The following is a 23,983-nucleotide window of genomic DNA, read 5'->3' on the forward strand; positions in this document are numbered from 1 at the left end:
CGGGAGTCAGTCACTCTGTTCTCCATCTACTTCCGGCCGTGTTGCGCATCCGTAGTAGCAACATTCCCGAATCGGAACAGTTCCAGCTTGGGAACCATTTTCAAAAATGTGCGTTTTACCTGGTTTCCATGGAGACAGAGCATTTTCCAAAAGTTGCATCTCCAGTAACTCCGAGCACCACTGTCGTCTAAACAGACGTCCAAGGCGCAACAGTAGTTTATCATTTTCACTTGAAAACGTCGTGTAAACTTCATTACTGATAAGAACAGAACGTATGGAGTACAAAAGGAAAAGAAGAAAATATGGATATAATAATACTAAATAAACACAAAAATATATATTATTTTAGCCACAAGGTGAGGAGTGTGTGGCCACTGCACCAACTCGACAATAATATAAAGACGTGATAAAATGATGATATGAAATGGTGTTGAGTTACTCACATGTTACCGTCTCCGGTCATTGCATTGCAGTAACATTTATATTATCCATCAATTTCCCCAGAGACAGCTTCATATATAAAACTAATGTGATGTTATAGGCCGCTGCAGTCACGGTAATAGCAGCAGTAATATAAACAAACGGCGCTGTAATGTTACTGCTCCACTTTAGGAACAGTAAAATATTCTTGATTTATTTGAATGACGGTAAATGGCAGTCTCGTTAATAGCAGGCGGGATAATGTATGCAGATTTGATTTCATCATGCAGCATGTGAGCCAGGAACATAAACCGAACTCGGCTCGCGAAGGCAAAAGGTTTGAACCAGAGCCTGGAGGGACTGTTTCACCAGAGGGGGCAAGTCATCGGTTTAGGTGTCTTTGTTTCAGGTACCCTGCCTTTACCACGTTTGAGGACCTTTTTACTTTACCTGTCTCAGGAAGGCTATTTTGTTTTTACAAAGCTTAATTAGAAAAGTGACTGAATTTGGTAACTTAAATGGAAGAAAATCTGGGAAAAAAACACTCTGTGTTAATTATTGGGTGTATGTATTATTACTTCTTATAAAAATACAAATTTAGCATCGTGTTTGGTCCATTAAGATGCTTTAGCCATCTAAAATATGTCTAAAATACAGTCACTGGCAGTGAATATCTGTTTGAACTATTGGAACTATTTGTGCAGATGCAGAGCTAAAGAGACACACCTGGAAAGGTAGAGTCGCCAGGAACAAGGAGTCGGCCAGAGCCAGGTTGAAGATGTAGATATTGGTGGCTGTTTTCATCTTGGTGTATCTGAGGAGAGGAGAAGCACAGAAACACACGACTTCAGTCCAGCTTGTTGACGCGTCTCTTCAGTCGGATCTCTTCATGCACCTTCAAGCCCACAGCCAAGTGATTTCTGACCGGACCCAGTCTGCATGACAAGTGAGAAGCCCTGTGATGCCTGGTGGCGTCATGCGGCGCCGCCGTGAGACACTGCTGCTCTTAATGAGATTCAGAGCGATGCTTTCATCAGCAGCACCTTGCAGTCGGAGGAGCGAGGACAGTCGACACAAGAACCTCAGCATTACACCTAAAGCTGCCTATCGACACCCACAGAAAGCCTCGTCAAACATCAGCCCACTGCAGCAGTATGGGTTCAATCATGCTGTTTGTTGTATGATAATTATGGTAATTATGATAATTCAGCGGCAGCCATTTAAACAAAGAAAAAAACATTCCCGCCGGGGTCTTTGTTTCTCCACGTGAGCTAATTTAGCTGTTTTTGTCACAAACACGATGTTCACACAAAATGAAGATATAGTGCAAGTTAAAGTGTGACTGGATTCAAGGTTTTGAGGTCACACTGCTGCCAAACTTTAATGGAATGTCAAAATAAAATCATGGAAAACGCCCTTGCACCTGTTTACTTCATAAAGCCCCATTTACACATTTCAAGTATAAATGCATCATTTGTGCATTTCAGTTTTGAAAATGTTGTAGTTATCATGCCAGGCCACTAGGTGGTGTTGTTTGTTTTTATAATGAAACCACACACAAGCTCAGAGAACATTAACACTGGGGGAACGCGGACATTCTAGGGAACAGACCACTTATTACGGTGACTGTCAAAATAAAACCAACAAGTTGGATTGTTATTATGGGGACTGTCAAAATAAAACTACCAAGTCCAGGAGAATATGGACTCTTGACACCACGATGGAATCTTTGTTCTGATAGGCTCCACTGAGCATGTGCAGAGCTACTCGTTACTACGACGACGGTGTGCAGTAGCAGTGAGTTCTACTATCTTTCTCCTCTCGATATTTTTTCAGAACATAATTTACAGTCCGTCTTACTTTTGTTGTTCTCGTTAGTATTAAAGAATCTCCAAACCGCCGATGTTGCTCATGACCTCTGGACTGCTCATGTTGCTGACAGACGACGTCACGTAATACTCACCGGACCAATACTGTATGTATCAGTGTATACTTATGTATTATCAAATGAGGGGCCCTGATTTGTCCTATTGACTCTTCTTGATCATGAGCAGGAACTGAGAGTCACAGATGTTTTATTCAATAGATGTAGTAATGTTTTTTAAATGTTTCGTCTGTTCGGCAATGTGGTATGTTTCCTCGTGTGTTATGTCATATATGTATTCTAATGTGGTGTGTTTTCCATGTATTATAATGCATGTTTGTGTTTGGTGGTATGGTTTCACCCCCGGGACTGCAGATGGAAATGAGCTCTGAGCAAAATCTGGCATATTTACAGCAGCGGGTGTCTGTTCATCAATATGCACTGTCCCAGTCAAATGAATGAAATTCAACAGAGAAAAATGAAGGAGGCGACATTGAGCAATGTTTATGACACAGTAAAGAATAACTGTCCTGTACACACTACCTCTTCCTCAGCGTATTGAATCCTGCAGTACGTGTTAGTTAGGAACAAATGTGAAAGTTCCAGAACGCAGTGAAGCGAACAGACGATGATGGTGATCGTCTTTGTGGGACACTGGGACTTTTGTCCTGATCTGACTTCCCCCACCTCGCGTGCTAATGTGGAAGTGTGAGCTCAGCAGCAGCGGCAGCGGCAGCGGCAGCGGCAGCGGCAGCGGCAGCGGCCTGATGTGACCTGCGGTTTGTCCCCCTACTTAATGTTGACGTTGTGCCTCAGTTTTGCTTGTGCCAGCCCTGCAGAGCTCCCCCAGGCCCACCGACACGCCGCTCGCTGTAACTCAGGACTCTCCTCACTCTCTGCAGGTGTTTGGCTGCGGCCGCCTCATGTAGGTACATTCAAATGTTTATTATATCTGAATAAAAGCAGGTAACAAGTCTTTCAGGATTGTTTAATGTGTGTGTGTGTGTGTGTGTGTGTGTGTGTGTGTGTGTGTGTGTGTGTGTGTGTGTGTGTGTGTGTGTGTGTGTGTGTGTGTGTGTGTGTGTGTGTGTGTGTGTGTGTGTGTGTGTATTAGGGCTCATGAAGTGAAAACCCAAAGCTTCCGTTCCATTTACACGCCGATGCTCGGACCCGATGAAAACACGACTAGTTGCTCCTGCACATGCTCAGTCGATGGACAATAAGAACCATGTTTGCCCCCAGACTGTGGTGACTCCCAGTCCCCGTGTGTCTGGTTTCATGAGAAAAAAATAAAAAAAACAACTAACAGCACCAACTAGTGGCCTGGCATTGTAACTTCATCATTTTCAGGATGTCGCCTTGTAAACGGAGCCTCAGATGTTTTGTTCCGTGACTCTTAACTCAAGCTTCTCTGTTCCAAACTTTACAAAAACACATTGCACCCCCCCGCCACCACCACCACCACCACCACCACCACCACCCCCCCCCCCCCCCCCCCCACCACCACCACCCCCCCCCCCACCCCCCCCCACCACACCACCACCACTCTACTCCCTCATTCAGTTTGGCCTCAGGCTCCTTTACACTCTCTTTTTCCTCGACACATCCCCTCCTTTCTTACACTCTTCCTCTCTGTCTCCTTTTCACGTTCTGTTTTGTTTTTCCTCCTCATCTCCAAATTTAGAAGACGCCCCCCCCCCTCTTTTTTTCCATCAGACCTCTCACTCATCTATTCCCTCACATCTCAACATCTGTGTCTTTCATCTTGTGCTGCCTTTCATTGCCGTCTTCTGACTTGCTCTATCTGCATGGCGCTCTTCACTCCAGTCTCACGCCTTCAGCTCTCTGCTCCTTCTCATTCTCTCCTCATCGTATCTGCAGGTTGCAGGAAGCTCACAGTCGGTCGCTTCCGACACTTTGCGGTGTGAGTTAAATCAAGAAGGCAGAGAACAGGAAATCCCGACAAATCTCGATCTCTTTCCTCTTCATTTCACAGCGAACGAGAGTTTATTCTGGAGGGTTTACATTGTTTGTTTCCTGTGTGTTGATCTTCAACCTTAATGAGCAAAAGAGACATTTTTCACCTTTTGTCACCAACGAATCCACAGAACCTTAAAGAAAACCCATTTGAGGAAGGTCTAGATTAAGCTTGACCACGTTCAGGAGACCTGCTTCCTGTTTGACACTGAGGAAATTCACTGTCCGACACCTGGAGCGGATTGGTTTAGTTCCCCGGCTGCAGACGTGTGTGAGTGTTTCTGCTGTTTTCAAGGATAACCTTGAGTCTCAGTTAGTTCCTCGGTGGTACTGAGTGTTCTTGTCCTGAGAAGCTGCTGAATGTTCCCTGTGACGGGACGGCGCTCCGCAGAAGCTCAGAGTAGAGACCATGTATGGTTTTCTGCTTCATTTCTCTGTCTTCTGCTAGTTTGACCTTTTTCTGGATATGATCATTTCTAGAATTAAAAATGGACGACGTGTGTGACTGTTTGGCGATTTCAACTTTTTAATTGCTGCGCATTTCGCTACTCGTCCATCCCTCTTCTTCTTTTTCATATTTTTTTGATGTAGATATTTCACTTGAGCATGAAATACAAAACACCTGTAGAGATCAGGATGTCAGTACATCAGGTCACATTCAAACACTCCAATGTGGACTGTGTACAAACGAAGGTGGGAGACTGACTGGAAAATCAAGAAGCAAAAAACTGAATAAAACAACACCAAATAAAATAAAATAAAATAAATTAATTATTTAACAAAATTATGCAAAATAATAATTCATAATTTACCCCAAATAAAAATCTTTTTGACAAAAAAATTGAAACTGAGAATTTTTTTTAATTACCAATTTATGCAAATTGATTTAGCAGTCAGAAAATATTTAATATTTATAATTTATTATTATTATTATTATTATTATTATTATTATTATTATTATTATTATTATTATTATTATTATTATATGAAAACTATCTAATAATCTTTATATTCCAATGAAGAAAAATGGTTTTGACGTTTGTCTAAATTTAGTAAAAAATCTTTTCTTTTGGACAAAACCTCAGTCTCTCCATCAGACATTCTCCTTATTCTCCTTACAGGACATCAACCCAGTCATCAAGAGGAATCTCAGTTAAAGCATAGAACAGATTGTTCTCTGCTGTATGTGGTTATGATTTCATTACACAACAACAACAACAACAACAACAACAACAACAAAAGCACCAGCTCGTGGCCCGACATGCTAACGACATTGTTTTTCAGTGTTCCGGCCGTTGCCGTGGAAACGGACACAGTTTTCTGAACGTTGTCGTGTAAATGTGAAACTTTTTTTTTTTAAACGAAAACGTTGTCGTATAAACGACGGCCACTGGAACGCCACGCAACACGTTCTCATCTCACCTTCCACCTCATCCCTCTTTTCCTTCACACTCAGCTTTTCCTGTCGTTTTTTTTGTCTTCATCATTTCTTCCTTTTCGCTCGTTTTCCTCTCACCGCCTCACTCTCCGTCAGCGTCTTAACTTCTGATTACCTTTCAGCTTCGTCTAATCTCTCTCCCTCCATCTCTTAACCCCTTTGTGCCGCCTGTCTTCATCTCCTCCCACGGTTTTCCACCTCCTCTATCCTTCTCTCTTTTTTGTACAGCCTCTTTCCTTCAGAGTCTCGTTATTTCTTTAATCTTCTGCCTTACCCCTCTCTCTCTCTCTCTCTCTCTCTCTCTCTCTCTCTCTCTCTCTCTGTTGTTTGCTCTTTATCTACCGTCCTTGTTCCCTCCACTATCTCATTTCCCTGCCTCGCTGTCTTTTAATGCTCCCTCTCTGTCATTCGGTTGAAACTATAATTGCTTTCTCATTATGAGTTCAAGGCTCCTGGCGGCAGCGTTTTGAAGAGACGGAGAAAATAAAAAGTGAGTCGAGACCAAAGAAGTGAGGGCAGAGAGACGGAGCGTTGAGCGGAGAGCAGCTTCAGCCCAGAAACACCTTCTTACTGCTGCAGGTACATGACGCTGGCGCGGCCAGCTCAGGACTTTCTGAGCTTTTCCTTTCCAGAGGTGATGATATTCACGACATTAACCAGACGAGTCAATAAGCACTCGCGTAAGACGAGTCACAAAAAAGTCGTACAGAAAGAACAGATCGATGTTTGGCGTCAATATTCTGTATGCCAGGGAAGAGAAGACGATTCTACAACCCGATTACCAAATGAATCACCAGCGTGTCCTCGCTGGGATCATGTCGTTAATCATGTACCGTGTCGTTTCCCCGCAGATCAATACAACCTGCTTTGTTTTCTAATGCCGCCTTTCTGCAGATGATCTGGTTTTCATTTCTGTTTTTGTGGGCGAACATTCAGTAACAAGTAACAAGTGTTTCTGTCTGTCACTGAAAACACAACGCTCCGACTCCGTCTCCGTGCTTTTATTTTGACGGTCACGGTAATAACAATCTAGCAGATTGAAGCGGAGAGGTCACACACACACATACACGCATGCACGCACGCACGCACGCACGCACGCACGCACGCACGCACGCACGCACGCACGCACGCACGCACGCACACACACACACACATTCCTAAATGGCTGCTGCTTTCGAAGACAGCCTGAGACTTTCAGCGGTGTTGCTCGCCGCGGTCCGCCTGCACTTCAGGAATCTCCAAAAGAAGCATTAAAATATTTAAACGTCCATTAAGAGGCTTTACTGGCGGCGCTGTTTTCCTCTCCGCCACCGGCTAATTCCTCAACTCTCTGTAATTCTCTGGGGACCACTTCTGTCTTCTTCAGTGTCCTCATAAACACTAAGGCGTGTGTTATCCTCAGAGCGAGGTCTAATCTCAGGGATTATAGCCGGGTACTTACTGCAGCCTCACACACATGAATCTGGTAATTTCCTCTGAAACAAGCAGACCATGGTGTCAGTCGGCTGAAGTTACCGACAAATCCACTTTCTCTCTTTTTTTTATCTTTAAGAAGAAATAAAAGGGGAAAAAAGGATAAAATAACAGAAAAAAATTTAAAAAAGAGGAATAAATAAAAAGGGAGTAAAAGGAAAAAAGCTAAAAGAAACGAAAAAAAGGAAAAAAGAGAGAAAAAAGACAGAAATAAAGAGGAAAACAAACAAACAAACAAACAAAGAGGAATCCCGGTTGTATAAATACTGAATCTGCTGGTTGGTGAAATGAAAGGTCCTGTACATCCATTCACTCCTGAGGAGCCCGCTGGCTGACATGCTGTTTCTGGAATGAAACATTTAAAAACCTGAGGCGGATGTGAGCTGCTTCTGGAACGAGTTTGACATTAATATTACAACGACAACATAAAGGATTTAAAGAGAAAACCCCGGCGAGCTCACGAAGCTGCGATGTCAAGGCCGAAGCAGACGGAGTTCTGTCACACCTTCCAGACGACGAGGAAAGAAAAGAAATACAATCAAACAAAGTGATCGAGAAACTTAATCTGGAGCGACTGATATCCTTAAATTATTAAAACAAAGGGATTGAAAACGACAAAGTTTCAAGTTGAAGACAAGGTTTTTGTTTTCCAGATTATTTATGTTTCAGAAAGAAAAGAAGTGATTATGAAAATATTCACTATCAAACCACATTAACTACGATAAGTGGCTGCGTTTCTTTGTCTTTCCTCCTCACTCTCACTTCGTCCCTCTTCCTCTCTTTTGATCTCCTCTTCCACCCTCTTCACCTCCATCTTTCTTTCCATGAAAGGATGATTTAGTAATTAATGAATGCAATTACTGGATTACACCTCTGATCCTTTTGGCATTTGCATCTGATAATGAAATCTGTTTGATTTGGCCGCGGCTGGGCGTCTCGCTCTGCACCCACAGCTCCAGAGTTTGGAATCCATCCGGCAAAAGTTCCAATTTATTTGATGATTAAAAAGGAGAGAAAAGTATACACTCATCCAGAATAAATATTAGGCTCAGTTTGGGAGAAAAGGGAAGGGATTATCAAAAGTTCTCAGTCTGAATGCACTTTGCCTGAACTTGAGATCAGTCAGTGGTTTTTACCATTTTTTGTTTTGTGAAGGTTGAGGAACAACTGAGGGGATTCAAAGCGTCTGGATGTTTTTAAAGTTACTGTACCAGAAAACAAATCTTTAAAATCTATTTCCCATAAAAGGTCTCACTTCTGCACAAAACACCAAAAGCAGAACCTCTCCTCTCATTCCAGCCTGCAGGTTCCTCAATCCTTCACACCAAAGTCCAGAAGTTTCCAGACAAACCATCAAACTGTTGATGTTTCCTGACTGACGCCATCTTGGGAAACCTGCCCCAAGGGATTGTGGGATATCCAAGATGGCGGCAGCTCCGGCCAGAACATCAACATTTGAAAAAGCTCCAGACTTTATCAAGGAAAGAGTCTTGAATCCTGGAGAAAGTCTGAATGTAGTGAATCTGATGGCTGAAGGTTTTTCCAGAGAGAATCCAGATGTGCAGAGATCCAGAGGACAATCGGGATCTTGAGTCGAGAATCTTCGGAGGTTTCTGTCACAGGTACTAAAGATGAACATCAACTAGAACTGGATCCTAAATATCTTTTATTTTCTCCTGTAGATTCTGGTGGAGGAACTTTAAACTATTTGTTACTAATTTCAATAATTTGATTCATAAAGACTTTAGTTCTTATGTCCAGTTTAGTTTGACTTGATGAAAATAAGTGCGTATTTAATGAAAATGTAAAAAAAAAAAAAAATCATCCCATTTGCCGACGATGTTCCTTTTTACTTTTCCAAGATTCACTGGATGAAGTTTTCGCTCATGTTTCCTCTCTTGTCGTCCTTCTTCCCATCCCCCCCCCCCCCCCCCCGGAAGACTCTTCCCTCTCGTCATTCCTCCGTCCGTTAACGAGAAGAGGAAGAGAAGATGAAAGGGCTTCATGTGATGACTCTTTAATCCGCCGAGCTGTTCGCTTTCAAATATTAATCAGCACTTCTGAGTTATTCACACGCCGCTGGTCTGAAGGAGCTGACACATGGCGGCGCAAACGAGCGCACCTTTTCTTCACTCTGTGTGTGTGTGTGTGTGTGTGTGTGTGTGTGTGTGTGTGTGTGTGTGTGTGTGTGTGTGTGTCTCTACACCTGACTCAGTGAGGCTCCACAGAAAATCAGGACACTTGTGTTTGTAAATGTTTTTCATAATGCTTCTTGGCAGAAAGTCTTTTCCATTTAAATGCTGCCAAATTTGTCTCTGAAACACATTTTGGAAAAGGTGTGTGTCGTTGGCAGGGAACATTTAGGCACCGACACACACTCCGATCACGACACAATGAGACGCAGGCCTTTTATTTCTTCACTCACCATTTTCCACCAGATATGATTAAAACACGTTAATGATCTGGAATGAAGATAAAAAATTCTTCCATTGCTGTAAAAATCAAAAACCGAGGTTTCGTACATGACGTGTCGCAGCAATTTCTATATAATAACACATTTTTTGCTTTTGGTTTAGGTAATTTCAGGACTATTGAGCAAACCCGCATATAAGCCGCCGAATTTAAAAAAAAAAGAAAAGAAGAAGAAAGGTCGGAGTTGCACCTGAACGCATCATCCATGTCGAGGCATGAAGCTCGTTAACCTGAAAAATATCTAAGAATTAGCAGCGTCATTGTTTAAACCGTAGCAGCTTATAGTCTGGAAATTACTTCTAATTCTACCTGCTGCTGACGTTGTTGACGGATGACGTCACGTGATACTCGCCGGGTTGTACTGGAAGCTTTAAAGAGTACGAGTACTGCAGTAATACCTGATACTGGTATCGGTGTATCCCTATTTACAAGCATATATACATGCTTTCTCTTTAAACAGACTTTGTTGTTTTGTCCCGACAAAAACATTTTCCAGGGTCATGAAAAACTTCCTTCATCGACTGTGATTGTACGAAGCCGAGCACAAACACAAACGGCAGTTTGACGGGTCGAACATCCAGAACGAGGAAACCACACAGAATCCATACAGCACGAGACGTACAGTCACCCCCACACGTACCGGTCCTTTACACTCAACAATGAACCGGTGAATGGGAATCGTGTATAGTTCCCATGGGTCATGGTAAATATACACTATATGTCAAAATCAGTTGTCATTTTTTTCATCACTCTTGTTTTCTAGTTGCTTGTATACGGAATAATATTCAGCTACTACCTCATATGTACCTCTCAATAAAGCCAACAGATATTGGCTTGAATAAAAATAATATGAATTTTAAACATCAATTTTAATGCCATTCATGCCAGAACAACTACCAAAAACACCCAAGGGTAGACAGGAAGAACTGTTCAGTTGATTTCATTGACATGTTTGTAGTGTCGTACATGTTTGTAGTGTCGTACATGTTTGTAGTGTCGTACATGTTTGTAGTGTCGTACATGTTTGTAGTATCCACTCATGATGCTCTTCAGAGCTCCTCCAGTCCCTCTTCCTCTCAATTGCTTTGTGATTGGCTTAATAAAGTGGGCTTAACATCTGTTCTGGTGCGTGTGTGTGTGTGTGTGTGTGTGTGTGTGTGTGTGTGTGTGTGTGTGTGTGTGTGTGTGTGTGTGTGTGTGTGTGTGTGTGTGTGTGAATGATTTATAACCAATCAGACCTTTTGGAGACGAAGCTCTTCGCCCTACAAGTGGAACCCAAATGGACGCCGGCGTCTTTAACTCGTCTTATTTCTTTGAGAGCTAATTGAAAACGTGACGCTTCGTCACGGAGGTGTGACTAAACGGCGCACGCCAAAATAACGAGCCGCAGGTAATTGGTGATTGATGTCCAGTATCTCCACCTGTGTAGTTTAATGTTAAAGGGGCATCGAGCAAAGTTGCTTGCGACGCCCCAACCCAACTTTACCCAGAGAGCATTTAAAGATGGCTGTCTACTTGTATTTCTAGTGTTGTTGGCTGAACCACATCCCTCCACTTACACAACGTTTCAAAAGAAAACGTATCATTTTTGCTGTTTTTGTTTCTGAGAAGTTTCACGTTTCCATGGAAACGTCAGAAACCCTGTAAACGATGTAGTTAGCCTGTATGTCCACTCGCTGTCGTTGATGTTCTTTTTTGTAATTAAGCCACTAGAGATGGGTTCATTTCACATTTGAACCGGTACGGTACCAATACCCGGTACCTGGGAATCGATACCAGTACTCAGCAGTACCGATTTGTGGTACTTTTGTGTGTTTATGTGGTAATTAACGTTAAACGAAAAAGAAGCATTTCGAGAAAAGGAAATGACAGAGATGGAAATACTTCATTCATTCACTGACCTTGTTAAAAGACATTTACTACTTTGACTTTTTCCAAAATATCACTGGTTGTTGATTCAGCCTCTCACAACGGCTTCAGAAAGCTTTCTCTTTTGTTGGAAGAACTTTCTCAGGTCAGAGTACCCTGAAACGTTTTAGATCCACATGTTCTGGAGTGAGACTCCGTTTTAAAACGGCGTCGAGCATTTCAGCAGCAGCAGCAGCTCCTGGAAGTATGGACTGGAATCTGCCTGAATTCTGAACTATTTCTTAAATCTACTGTTTTAATGTCGTCACAAATCCTCTGTCCAAGAACGACGTGATCTTCCAGTAACACTCGAGGTATCAGAGGCAAGCAGAACAAAAACAGAAATCAAACATATTTAATGGTTTTTATTGTTTCCTTGTCTTGTATTTGCTCGGCGCTCGCCGATCCCTCCTCAGGATTAAAGCCGGGACTCCTGGAGTGTTTACATTAAAATGTTCCCTTCACACGTCACAATCCTGGATACGCTGGTCGGCAGGTTTCAATAATCCCTCTCGCCGCACACTTCAATCTCCTTTGGGCTGCGGCGGAGATAATTGAACATCCTCCGGATCGCTTTCCGAGGCGCTCAACGACCTTTAACAATAAATGTGACGATGACGCCCGAGGAGGGCCCGATAATACCCGGCGTCTCCTCCTCGCCGCCACACCAGAGGCGCATTGTGTGACTTGTGGTGGAGGGAAGTTTCCTCACGAGAGCTCGGCCCTCCAACGACGCCGTGGAACGAGGGAGGGCTTATGGCGCGGATAGAGATAAAGAAACGGAGGGAAGGACAGCAGACAAAGGACAAGGAGAAAGGAGATATTGTAAGTGTTTATCTGATGAAGGTGAGCTGCAGCGGAGGCCGCCAGGATGATTTCTCCTCACCGAGCCTGAAAACCAGCACTTCAGTTACGTTCATTCATTGGTATTTTTGGGTTCTTCTTTTCAGGCGTGCTGGTTTTTACTTCATACCTTCGGCGGGTTTTCTTCAGAAACGTGGAAAAAGTAACAGCAAGGCTACAAAACAAATGGAAGGAATTGTAAAGACCTGCGGTCACCTTGTATAGAAGGGATAATAGAAATAGAACCACTCCACCATTAACTTACTAATTATTTAATTATCTACTTTTATTAATGTCTATTTATTTGCTTGTTTTGTTTTTTAATTAACATATCAAACTAATGTAGATATTTTTGGTGTTTGCATTTATCTGCTTTATTCTAGTACCACTTCATTAAATTATTTAGAACTTTTAGAATCGGTAAGAAAAGATAAAAATACAGAACAGGAAGGATTTTTATTTTTTTCCCCGTTTCTTATTTGGATGAGAGGTTTTCGGGAGATTTTCAATACTGAGCAGGTGTTTTTGTACGAGGGTCTGCTGCGTCCATTGTAAACTGAAGAGGTAGTGAAAAAAAACATTTTTATGACAAAAGACTAAATTAATAGGAGGAAGAGGATGGAGGGTCTGTATTTGTTTATTTGTTGTTGTTTTCATTTTGAAAGGGTGTGTGTCAGGGATGTGAAGGCAGACCCAAGCCCCGACTCACAAAGTCCCCTAAAAAGCAGGTTTATTGAAAGAAAGTCCAGGAGTCCCCTAGAGGACACCGCAGGGACACAGGCGTGACAAGATGACAAGAGGCGAGACACGTTGACGAGACGACCCGACAAGAACCGCCGAGGGAGAGGAGTTTAAATACACAAGGAAGGGGTGGACACAAGTGGAACATTGGCTAATTGGAAACACGAGGTGAGACACACAGAGGTGAGACACACAGAGGTGAGACACACAGAGGTGGACACACAGAGGTGAGACGCACAGAGGTGGACACACAGAGGTGAGACACACAGAGGTGGACGCACAGAGGTGAGACACACAGAGGTGGACACACAGAGGTGGACACAGAGAGGTGGACACACAGAGGTGAGACACACAGAGGTGGACACACAGAGGTGAGACGCACAGAGGTGGACACACAGAGGTGGACACAGAGAGGTGGACACACAGAGGTGAGACACACAGAGGTGGACACACAGAGGTGAGACGCACAGAGGTGGACGCACAGAGGTGAGACACACAGAGGTGGACACACAGAGGTGAGACACAGAGACCTGACAGTATGTGCAATATAGGAATACTACATGCACCATACCAGTACGCTTACATGGAAAAAAAGCAGCGTCATCTCCCATGACTTCCTCGTGATGATTTCATTAAGTTCATTTTGCCTTTAGGCTCCATTTTCAACACAACGTTTTCCAGTGAACGCTCAAAACGTTAGTTGTGTGTTGGATGTGTGTTTACTCGAGGACGACGCTTGGAGCCACTGAAAACACAACTTTATGAAAACAGCTCCCAAAGTGGAACTTTTTGAAAATGCTCCGAATGCGTCTCCGTGGAAACGGGCAAAAATACAACTTTTTGCAAATCAACAGCATCAACTAGTGGCCCAACGGGCTAACTGCATTGTTTTTTAACCGTTTCTGCTGTTTCAGCAGAAATGGGCATCGTTTCTTAGAAGGTTGGTGTGTAAGTGCGAAACATTCCTGAAAACACAAAAACAAGAAGAAGGTGTCTTGTAAAAGAAAAATACCGTCCAAACATGCCAGAGTTAGACGATATTTGCGACCATTTCAGCTGTTAAACTTTCAGACTCAAATTTATTTTACAACTTTCATTTCTCTCCATTAACAACATAATGAATTATACTGGTTCAAAAAAAATATTTAATAGTTTTATCTTCTCATTATTTTTATATGAGAACTTTTTTTTATCAAAATCAATGGAAATTTGCCCAAAAAGTGCATAATGTCCTTGAAGACATAGACATGAAGCTAGAAAAACACACTTAACAAGAAGAAACTGATTGAAAGAAGGAAAAAGTCTTCTCTACATTCAAGAAGGTTCAGCTTTTGTCTTAGTTGTTTGATTTTGTTTAAAATACATTTTTTGGACGTCTTATGTTGCAGCCTCAGAGCAGGCGGAGCCTCGGACCAGCGTGTGATCGGCGGGAGTTAGAAAATACTCCGATAGTGGAGGACGAACTGATAAACTGAGCTCCACAGTCGGACAGGAGAGGCTACAGAAGAGACACCGATCTAAAGACCGCCACTTTCAAGGCCTCGGCCCTTAAAAGGGTCATGTTATAAGAAATTATCTTCCTAAAGGTTCTCCAGCAGTACTACTCGTCCCCCATACCTGGACTGACGTCCCAGAAGTGAAGACAGTCTGTCCTCTCTCTCCCTGGCTTGTTCCAGGTTTTAAAAAGTGTGTTGCTCCAAGCAGCCAATCAGAAATCAAACCCTATATAGTGTCATCGGGGGTTTAGCCAATCCCAATCAAGGTAGGCCCTCCCTTTGACTCCTCCCACAATTAGGCAGCTCTGCTCTGGCACATGGCACCACGAGAGGAAGTACTTCCTCCTCTTCCCAAGATGGGCATGTGTGGGCGGAGCCAGTCCAGCTCACACAGACACAGCAGATTCTGAATGCAGCTCCTATGATCCAATATTCAAATGAGGAAAATCAAGGAGGAGCTAGAAACTTAGAATACTGAAGGTTTCTGGACCGACCAGACCAGGAGGAGGAGGAGAACAGGAGGAGGAGGAGGAGAACAGGAGGAGGAGGAGAACAGGAGGAGGAGGAGGAGGAGGAGGAGGAGGAGGAGGAGAACAGGAGGAGGAGGAGAACAGGAGGAGAACAGGAGGAGGAGGAGGAGGAGAACAGGAGGAACAGGAGGAGGAGGAGAACAGGAGGAGAACAGGAGGACAAGGAGGTGAAGAGGAGGAGGACACTTTAAAGTCTTCTTTTGGTCTTGAGGTGTCCTGGTCTCCTGAGCTCCTCCTGCCGTCAGTGATGTGAGTTTTAATGTAAAGAGGAAAAAGATTTAACTTTATTCTTCACTTTTCTCTCCTTTATGTTGGACTTCCTGCTTCAGGGAGCAAAAGTCTGTCCTCAGCAACATTTCTGTGTCGCCGGAGGACTGATCCTCCTCATGTGAGTCCGTCTTCCTCCGTGAATCGAAGCGATTAGATCAGGACTCCTGCAGCCTGGTGCAGCTGCAGCTCACGTCTTGACACGAGACCGAAAACACACCGACTGGAAATGGTTTTGTTTATTTTAACACTGCTTGCATACGGTGTGTGTGTGAAAGCAGAGAGAGAGAGAGAGAGAGAGAGAGAGAGAGAGAGAGAGAGAGAGAGAGAGAGAGAGAGAGAGAGAGAGAGAGATAATGAAGCTGAGAAGCAGCATCTTGTTGAATGAAGATCAGTGAAAATCAGCGCTTTGGGAGAACTAATGATGAGGATTATTTGGAATAGTGATTTCTTCATTGCGTGGGATGTATACTGATGCTCTCATGGCTCACAGGCGCCATTTTAACTAGGGATGCACTGATAACACTTTTTAAAATAAGTAGAACTAAACTTCAGCTGCTTGAAAATACCGAGTACCGATACAAGTACTTAATAAAGGCCATGAAGCCTAATTTGTACTCCATATGGAGGCTGCCTTGAAGGCTCCACACAAGCCGAAACAATCTTTCTCTTTTCTTAATAAATTTTCCCGGCCACATGGCGCAATGAAAATGAGTCAGAACAACCGAGTACATATACACAGAGATACAACAAAAACAGAGGAGAAATGGAGCAGGACAAATCCCCGTATTCAGGAAATCCATCAGTAGCATCAGCAGCTTGATCTGCAGCAGGTCGTCCGCCATGTTGTTGTTAAGTGACGTCACGGAGGGGGAGGCGGAGTTATCGGGTCGAGAGGTGGGGCCATGACATCATCGTTTTCAGCAAATGTGCATTACTCCGTGTGAATGGTCGGACAAAAACGATGCCGTTGCATGAAATTGTGTTGTTGTGTGGGCGGGGCCTCAGACTGCAAGAAGAACCGCTTCAACAGAAATGGAGGAAAAAGACTAAAAAAGGAAAATACTGGATTATGAACAATGAGCAATATATAAAGCTTAAAGACGTATAATCAATCCTGTACTGCACTGTGATCATTTTGCCCTTTGTTTCGTCTTAAACGTCGCCTGCTTTCTTTGTTTCCTTTCACTATTTGTGTGTTCAAGCAAACATTCTGCCTCGTCCCATCCAGCGGGGAATAACAGCCAGACGGAGACAACACAGACCCACGGAGGACAAGAACAGCTGAAATGCGACAAACTCTGAGCCGCAAAAGAGTTTTTCTCAACTTCAAGTGGATTTCCTCATCAAAGAAGGAAACCGACTCTATTTTCAGTTTTTCTTGCCTTTCAGCCACAAACACCGACGGTCTGTCTGAAAGATAAGCGACGCAACAGATCTGCTATTGAATCCCTTCTAAGCATCATGGTAGAACAGATCAAGGCCCCGTTTCCAGGACATGCCTCAAGTCGCAAGCCCCTCGTTTCAGCCTGTTCGTTTCAGAGAAGTTTCACGTTTACATGGCGACGTTCTGCCAACGACGTCCGCCTACTCAGCAACGACAGAAACACTGAGATCGATGTCGGAAGCACGCCAGGCCACAAGTTGGCACTGTTGGCTGTTTATATACTGACGCCACACACACACGTGTGCAGGGAAATATTTATATATATATATATATATATATATATATATACCCGAGCGCTTCCAGTTTACACGGTGACGGGTCCGACAGCACATTCAGACCATGTTTCCTCAAGCTACAACATCAAAATCTGTATAAAACTACCTATACTTGATTATTTACCATTTCCAGCTGTAAACACAATTATACTAGAAAAAAATGGACTTTACAGGAAGAGTATTGGCGTCTTGCCAGCAGAACATTCGCTGTCTAACAAGGTTTGCTGATGATATGCGACCACGCACCATGTTTAGACCGAAGGTGCGTTAAGACGCTCGCGGTCCAACGTGGGAAAGAAGCCGATCAGTGCGTCTGTCGACCGGCTGATTGAGTCGGTCGCCTCCGTCTGAAAGCGGCTTCGCTCGAAGCAGAACAAATCGTGGTAATGTGTCATTACTGGATCAGTGGAGGTCCGAATACTGCCGCTCTGCCTCAGCTACAAAGTCAACCGAGGCTTTCTCGTTTCCAAAAGAGACTTTTGAACAAACTTCCAAGGTGAGAGAGGAAATTCCAGATTGGTCTGAATATCAGACGACTCTGTTCACAAGAAGCTTTTCACAAATTCTTTCATGGTGGCGTGAATGGAAATGAAATTACTCTGCTGTTGAAAATATTTTCTACTCTCAGTGACAAGACACGGACACACGCTGAACTTCTGAGTGGTTTCCTGGTGATGCCCAGTTTTATCTGCTGTCTCCACATACAGCCCCGTTTCATCAGCCGGCACGGAGCCACCAGCCCATAAATATCTGAGATGTTGTTTGTTGGAGAATATGAAGTAAGAGAACATCTTAGAAATTTCTCAGAAAAGGCCGGGAGCCGGCGTTCGGATCTGTAACACTCATCTTTTGTGGGCGACATGTTTGATTACTCCGAGCTTCCAGTTCGTCCCCACACAGATCGGCTTCCTTTACGTTTACTCATGTGAGGTGAAGCATCCTGAGCAGTCGCCACCGCCGAGTCTGGTTCTGCAGGTTACTTCCTGTTAGAAGGAATTCCGTCTTTCCACCCTCTCCTCTGTTTGCTCATGTGGGATTGTTGGTTTTTCTCTGAAATGAGTTGTTTTTGCTGTTAAACAAATAAAATGTAATTCAATGGAAAATCACAGTCGCAGTGGAGTTCAGCCCTGAAGAGTGCCTGTTACTTGTACCTCCATTTAGAATCTCAAATCAACATAAAAGGTTCAAATCCAGACGACTCCACTGTCTCTGCAGCCTTGCTTTAATCTCATTGCGCATCAAGCGGCTTTCACTTCTCCATGTTAGCATTTAGCATTTAGCATATAGCTGACTGGGAGGTGTGAAAGAAAACTAAATTCTTTATGTGGAGTCGCCTCGTTTCCGCTGCACAGGATGTGACGGGACAGTAAAGCAAAGCGAACCCAGACCCAACTCCGTTGCCGGTCCCACCCACCGTTGAAGTGTGCGCAAAGCGGAGTATATAAACAGCAACGGCCGGCGAGATGCTGAAACCTTGCGGGCGTGTCCAGAGCGATGTAAATCACTGATGAATCAGTTGTGCTCCTCCTTATCGGACCCGCTCTGTAGTGCTGGGTACCCCAACGCAAAATATGGTAACGGTGGGGTACGGTACTTCCGGTACCCTCCACAACTTTTGTCAGTGGAAACACACGAAAACCTGTCTGGTTCCGGACCATACCGTACCAAACCGGCACATTCTGCACGGCAGAAACGAGGCTTTACACGACACCTGTTTTCAAAAGCTGCAAATGTTTTCAGTCAGTTGAATCTTGGGTAACTGTGTTTGTAATGCAATCGACTCCGACTTCTCCCGACTCGACTCACTTATTCCGGCGAAGGATGGCCGTTCTACCTCGGTTGATAAATGAAAAGCACATCAAACTAAATGACTGTGGGAAGGTCGTCGCTCTGCTTCCAACAGCGGATTAGCTTCAGAGCTTGTTTTACTTTTAGTCACTTCATTGTTAAAACGTGTAAAAGTGCTGTTGCATAACATGTCATTTCAATAGCGCTTGTCTTCATTGTGAGCAGAGTGGGTGACAGCCCGTCCTACACTTTGCAGTTAAATACTCTCCAAACCTTGGCAGCTGATGTAAAAACCTTTCACTGTTTAAACAAAGTGATCCCAGAGACTTGCTGGGAGATTCAAAAGCCACGGTGGTGAACAAACTACTTTATTAACGTGCCTGCACTTCTCCTCATTCAGCCTCACGGAGAGCTGGAAGAACGACCATCACACTGGGTTGATAGCACACTGATGGTGATGAAGATGATGGGAATGATGATGGAGGAACCAAGCTTGAAATGTGTTGACAATGTGAAAAGTTAGTCCCTCATCTTTTTAAGTTTTAACGTTTTAAAAATCAAAACTCGACATGATCTTATTGAAGATTGAAGAGATACAAGAAATATATTCATTAATTCAGGAAATGAGATAGATAGATAGATAGAGAGAGAGATAGATAGAGAGAGAGAGAGATAGAGAGAGAGAGAGAGAGAGATAGAGAGAGAGAGAGAGAGAGATAGATAGATAGATAGAGAGAGCGATAGATAGATAGACAGATAGATAGATAGATAGATAGATAGATAGATAGAGAGAGCGAGAGAGAGAGAGATAGATAGATAGATAGATAGATAGATAGATAGATAGATAGATAGATAGATAGAGAGAGCGAGAGAGAGAGAGATAGATAGATAGATAGATAGATAGATAGATAGAGAGTTTATAAAGGGCCTGTATATGAGTCTGGCGACATCAAAAGAAAAAGCAGTTTCTGTCTCTTAAGGTCAAGAACGCAGCAGCGGTTTTTAGATTTGTGATTTAAAACCAAACGTTTTCTTTCAGCTGCCAAGGTTTGTCTTTGATGCACAGCCAGGAACCACACACAGCGATTAAATCATCTACTGTACACACACACACACACACACACACACACACACACACACACACACACACACACACACACACACACACACACACACACACACACACACACACACCTGAGAAGCCACTGAAAGACTCTGCCACTGAACGATGGTCAACAGTTCGCGCTCGCTGCTCACTTAAGACAAGACTTTCTCTCTTCATGTTAACGACTCGCTACACGATCCAAAGCTTTATCAACGTCTCACATCCGTCCACCTTCCCCCCACGACACAAAGACCTGAAAAAAAAAAGGCCAATTATAGTGAAAGTTCCCGTTGAGACTGGCTCGCTCATGCACGTCTCACGCCTGCGGAAGGCGAGGGCCTCGCCAGCCTCATTACCTCCCAACCAGAGTCACGGACGGCGATGTGAGGGAGGACGAGCGGGACGGAGGTGTTCATTAGAGCGTTACCTGCCATTCTGTCTCCATTAATAGAAACTCAAACACACAAACACCTCCTGCCCACACGGCGCCGCAGCGACGCGCACACCGGCTCCCGCTAAATAATGAATGATTTCAGTCCAAACCGGGGATGTGGAAGCGCTGAGTGTGCGTGGTCGGAGGGCATCTCCCTGATTCGACAAGCCTCTTTATAGCTGCGGCGTCTGGACGCGCTGCCAGGAACATTGGGGCTCTGGCCCCGCTGATCGCTGGCTGCTGTCTCCTGGCAAATGTTGCACGTTAATACAAAACCTTTCAACTCCTGTGGACATTACTGTCCGGGCTGTTGTCCACTGCTGTGTAAGTAATAGGGCCTTGCCCTTCTCATCAAGGTTGTTGATGAAGACCCGGCGGCCGCGGGAGGTCGAACCTGCAACCTTTGTTTTTACAGCCGCAGCCATTAAAGCTTCCCCTCGTCTCGCTTCTCGTCTTTTTATGATAAATTGAAATGTAGTCAGTCAAGAGAGAATACAAGCGTACATTATACAACTTTAATGCCTTCTTGTTTAAAAAGTCAAACTGTCTGCTGAAGTGGAATTGTTGCGTTTTCATCAGTAAAAGTGTTTTGAATTGATTCTCCATCTCCTGACTCTGGTTCTGCAGGTTTCCATCGTCTCCCCCGTTTGTTGATTTGTCTCTGTCAAAGTACCTTGAAATGTATTTGGCGCTCCAGAAATCAAATTGATTTGAACTATCAAGGAGATTAAGTAAAAATGACACACAGAAGTATGTCGGCAGCATATCTGCATAAACCTATTTATTATATTAATTTAATTAACTTCAGACATGTGACACTTTCAGCATGTGTGCAATCCCACATACTCCATCTACCCACGTGCCTCTAAACATATATATATATATGGCAGTCATGCACGCCGCCGTCGGGTTCTCCCACAGACACGCAAAGTCAAGAGTTCCAGAAATCATCAGTTCTTTTATTAAATCAAATCGGAAGCAAAACTCCAACCTCAATATTCACACACAGGCTTTTCAGCCTGACTCTGTGCTCCACCCGTCACCCCGAGGGTCTGGCGGCTCCTCCTTCATGGGCAGAGAGGTGAGGCAGCATACCTGAGAGATATATATATATATATATATATATATATATATATATATATATATATATATATATATATATATATATATATATATATATATACATCTGTATATATGTACAACTGAAGAATAGTTGATCACACTGTCCATCCTGGAGACATTTCCAATATTCAACAACCATATTCATAATGCTCCAGACCCCATCGTCACTGTAATACTTTTCAAATATATCTGTGAGGAGGTTAATCTTTTAGTAGTAAAGTTTTCGGAAAAAGTTTTCCACCAAAAGTGTGAGTTTGAAGGGCAGCCACATCACTTATTTAAACGTTTATTCATGATGGCGGCAGGCAAGGTTGAGCGCAGTGGAGAAAATATTTGTTCTGATGAAAAGGTGGATTTTCTAAGTTAGAAAGTATTTATTGGATTTACATGAAGGTTGTGTAACGAACCTGTTTATTATCGGTTAACTTCTTCAGGGGCCACGAGCGAAGTACTACTGCTGGCCGCTAACAAATGGGGGTAGCGGAGTGGTCGTCGTTCAATCGGAAGGTTGCAGGTTCAATTCCCCATCTGTACGCATGTGGACGTGTCCTCGAGAAAGACTCTGAACCCCAAACTGCTCCCGCTGCATGGATAGAGCACCTTTCATGGCAGCACGTCCATCTTTAGTTTAGAGAACTTCCAACTGGGATTGAGAAAGTATTTCTTTTTCAATTCGATCTTTGGAATTAAAGGAACAACAACAACCCGTCGGTCCTCCAGGGATTCGCCCTTTGTTGTTCCCTTTGTGTGAACACTTCAGGAAGTCACCGGGTCCAAACTGTACTCTCCCCCGTCGCAGCTCCCAATCTCAGTAAGTCATCACATACCTATCATCACACCATTGTTCTGAGGGCATGGGTGTAATCGTGTGTGAAATTAGTTTGGATAGGGTTTGATGGTGCTCCATGTCTCCATGGATGAATTCAAAGCCCATCTAATTGTGATATGGAGCAGGGGGAGGGAGCGACCAATGACCTGTGGCCTGTTTATAAACTGCTAATCAGGATAATCCCAGAGGAGAAGATTGCCAATACTGTCGTGTCATTTATTGGGAAATTGTGAAACATATTAAGCTTTAATGAGCAGAGTTCGTCTCCGCTTCACACATAAAAGGCTCCGGCAGGTGTTTCTAACATGCGTTCTTTTTAAAATGACCAATAGTTTACGGTCAGCTACCAGTGAAATGATGCTGCTTTGACAACATTATGAATCCTTGTCATGAGTTGCTTCCATGAAGACTTCTGTGAGGCCGACACGTCGCTGCTTAGAAATGATACGATAGCTGTTTTATAGGTGGTGAAAATCACAAGTGAAAACGTAGATGAACAAAACAAAACCTCCGAGTTGGACACGCTGGACGTGATTTATTTCTTTTAAATGCTTCTGGTGGCTGAATGCCACATTTTCTAATGTTTTCCGCCATATGCTTCATTATCTAATTATATCATTGATGTGTACATAAAGATTATTGGAACATTTCCATCAACACACTGCCGTCGATCACCATGTAATAAGTACTATAACCACTCGAGGTTGTTCTTCACATACACTAAGTCACTCGGTCAAGGAGGTTATAAAATCACCCATGTTTGTTTGTCTGTTAACAAGAAATCTCAAAAACTAATGACCTGATCTTCATGAAAATTGGTCCTCAGGCGCATTTTGATCAGAGGAAGAACTCATTAAATGTTGCTGGTGATCTAGATCAAAAGTAGTTGTTACACATTTTCATTTCGCTGTATATTGTTACGCGCCTGTCACTTTAAAATGACAAGTGCATTGTGGGAAATGGAGTCGTAGCATGTTTTAATTTTGGGAAGTGGCGTTTGTTGTTGTCCTGTTGTGCTCCGATGTTTTACTGCAGGTGTGTGTGTGTGTGTGTGTGTGTGTGTGTGTGTGTGTGTGTGTGTGTGTGTGTGTGTGTGTGTGTGTGTGTGTGTGTGTGTGTGAAATGACCGGTGTGAGTCCAGTGTGTGTCAAAAGAGGAATAGACGACCACAATCCTGCACCACCAGCGTCGTCCCTCCTCCCTCCATCATCTCCACCTTCCCTCCTCCCGCCATCATCTCCACCTTCCCTCCTCCCTCCATCACCTCCACCTTCCCTCCTCCCTCCATCATCTCCACCTTCCCTCCTCCCTCCATCACTTCCACCTTCCCTCCTCCCTCCATCATCTCCACCTTCCCTCCTCCCTCCATCACCTCCACCTTCCCTCCTCCCTCCATCACCTCCACATCAGAATCAGCTTTAGTTACCAGCAGACACCAGTCAGGGAGTGAAACTCCATAATCAGCTTCTCCACCATGGTTCGGACGATAACGTGGAAGAAGGTAAGAGTATTGTCTAATGTTGTGTTCTTTCAAATTATGAAATAAAATCACGGG

At 43.7% G+C, this 23,983-nt stretch overlaps 1 protein-coding gene across 1 annotated transcript in view; it reads right to left on the minus strand.

The window, feature by feature from the left end:
• The window catches only part of oprl1 (opiate receptor-like 1), a gene marked incomplete at both ends in the record, with an annotated part of 71,545 nt that overhangs the window by 24,174 nt on the left and 23,388 nt on the right, over positions 1-23,983 (minus strand). The window contains one exon of the mRNA XM_080470398.1: positions 1,147-1,234. Within this exon, the coding sequence (XP_080326524.1) occupies positions 1,147-1,234 (88 nt within the window). The remainder of the gene's footprint in view (positions 1-1,146; positions 1,235-23,983) is intronic.

This window comes from Lipophrys pholis (genome assembly GCF_963383615.2).
Source record: "Lipophrys pholis genome assembly, chromosome: 8".
Taxonomy (NCBI): domain Eukaryota; kingdom Metazoa; phylum Chordata; class Actinopteri; order Blenniiformes; family Blenniidae; genus Lipophrys; species Lipophrys pholis.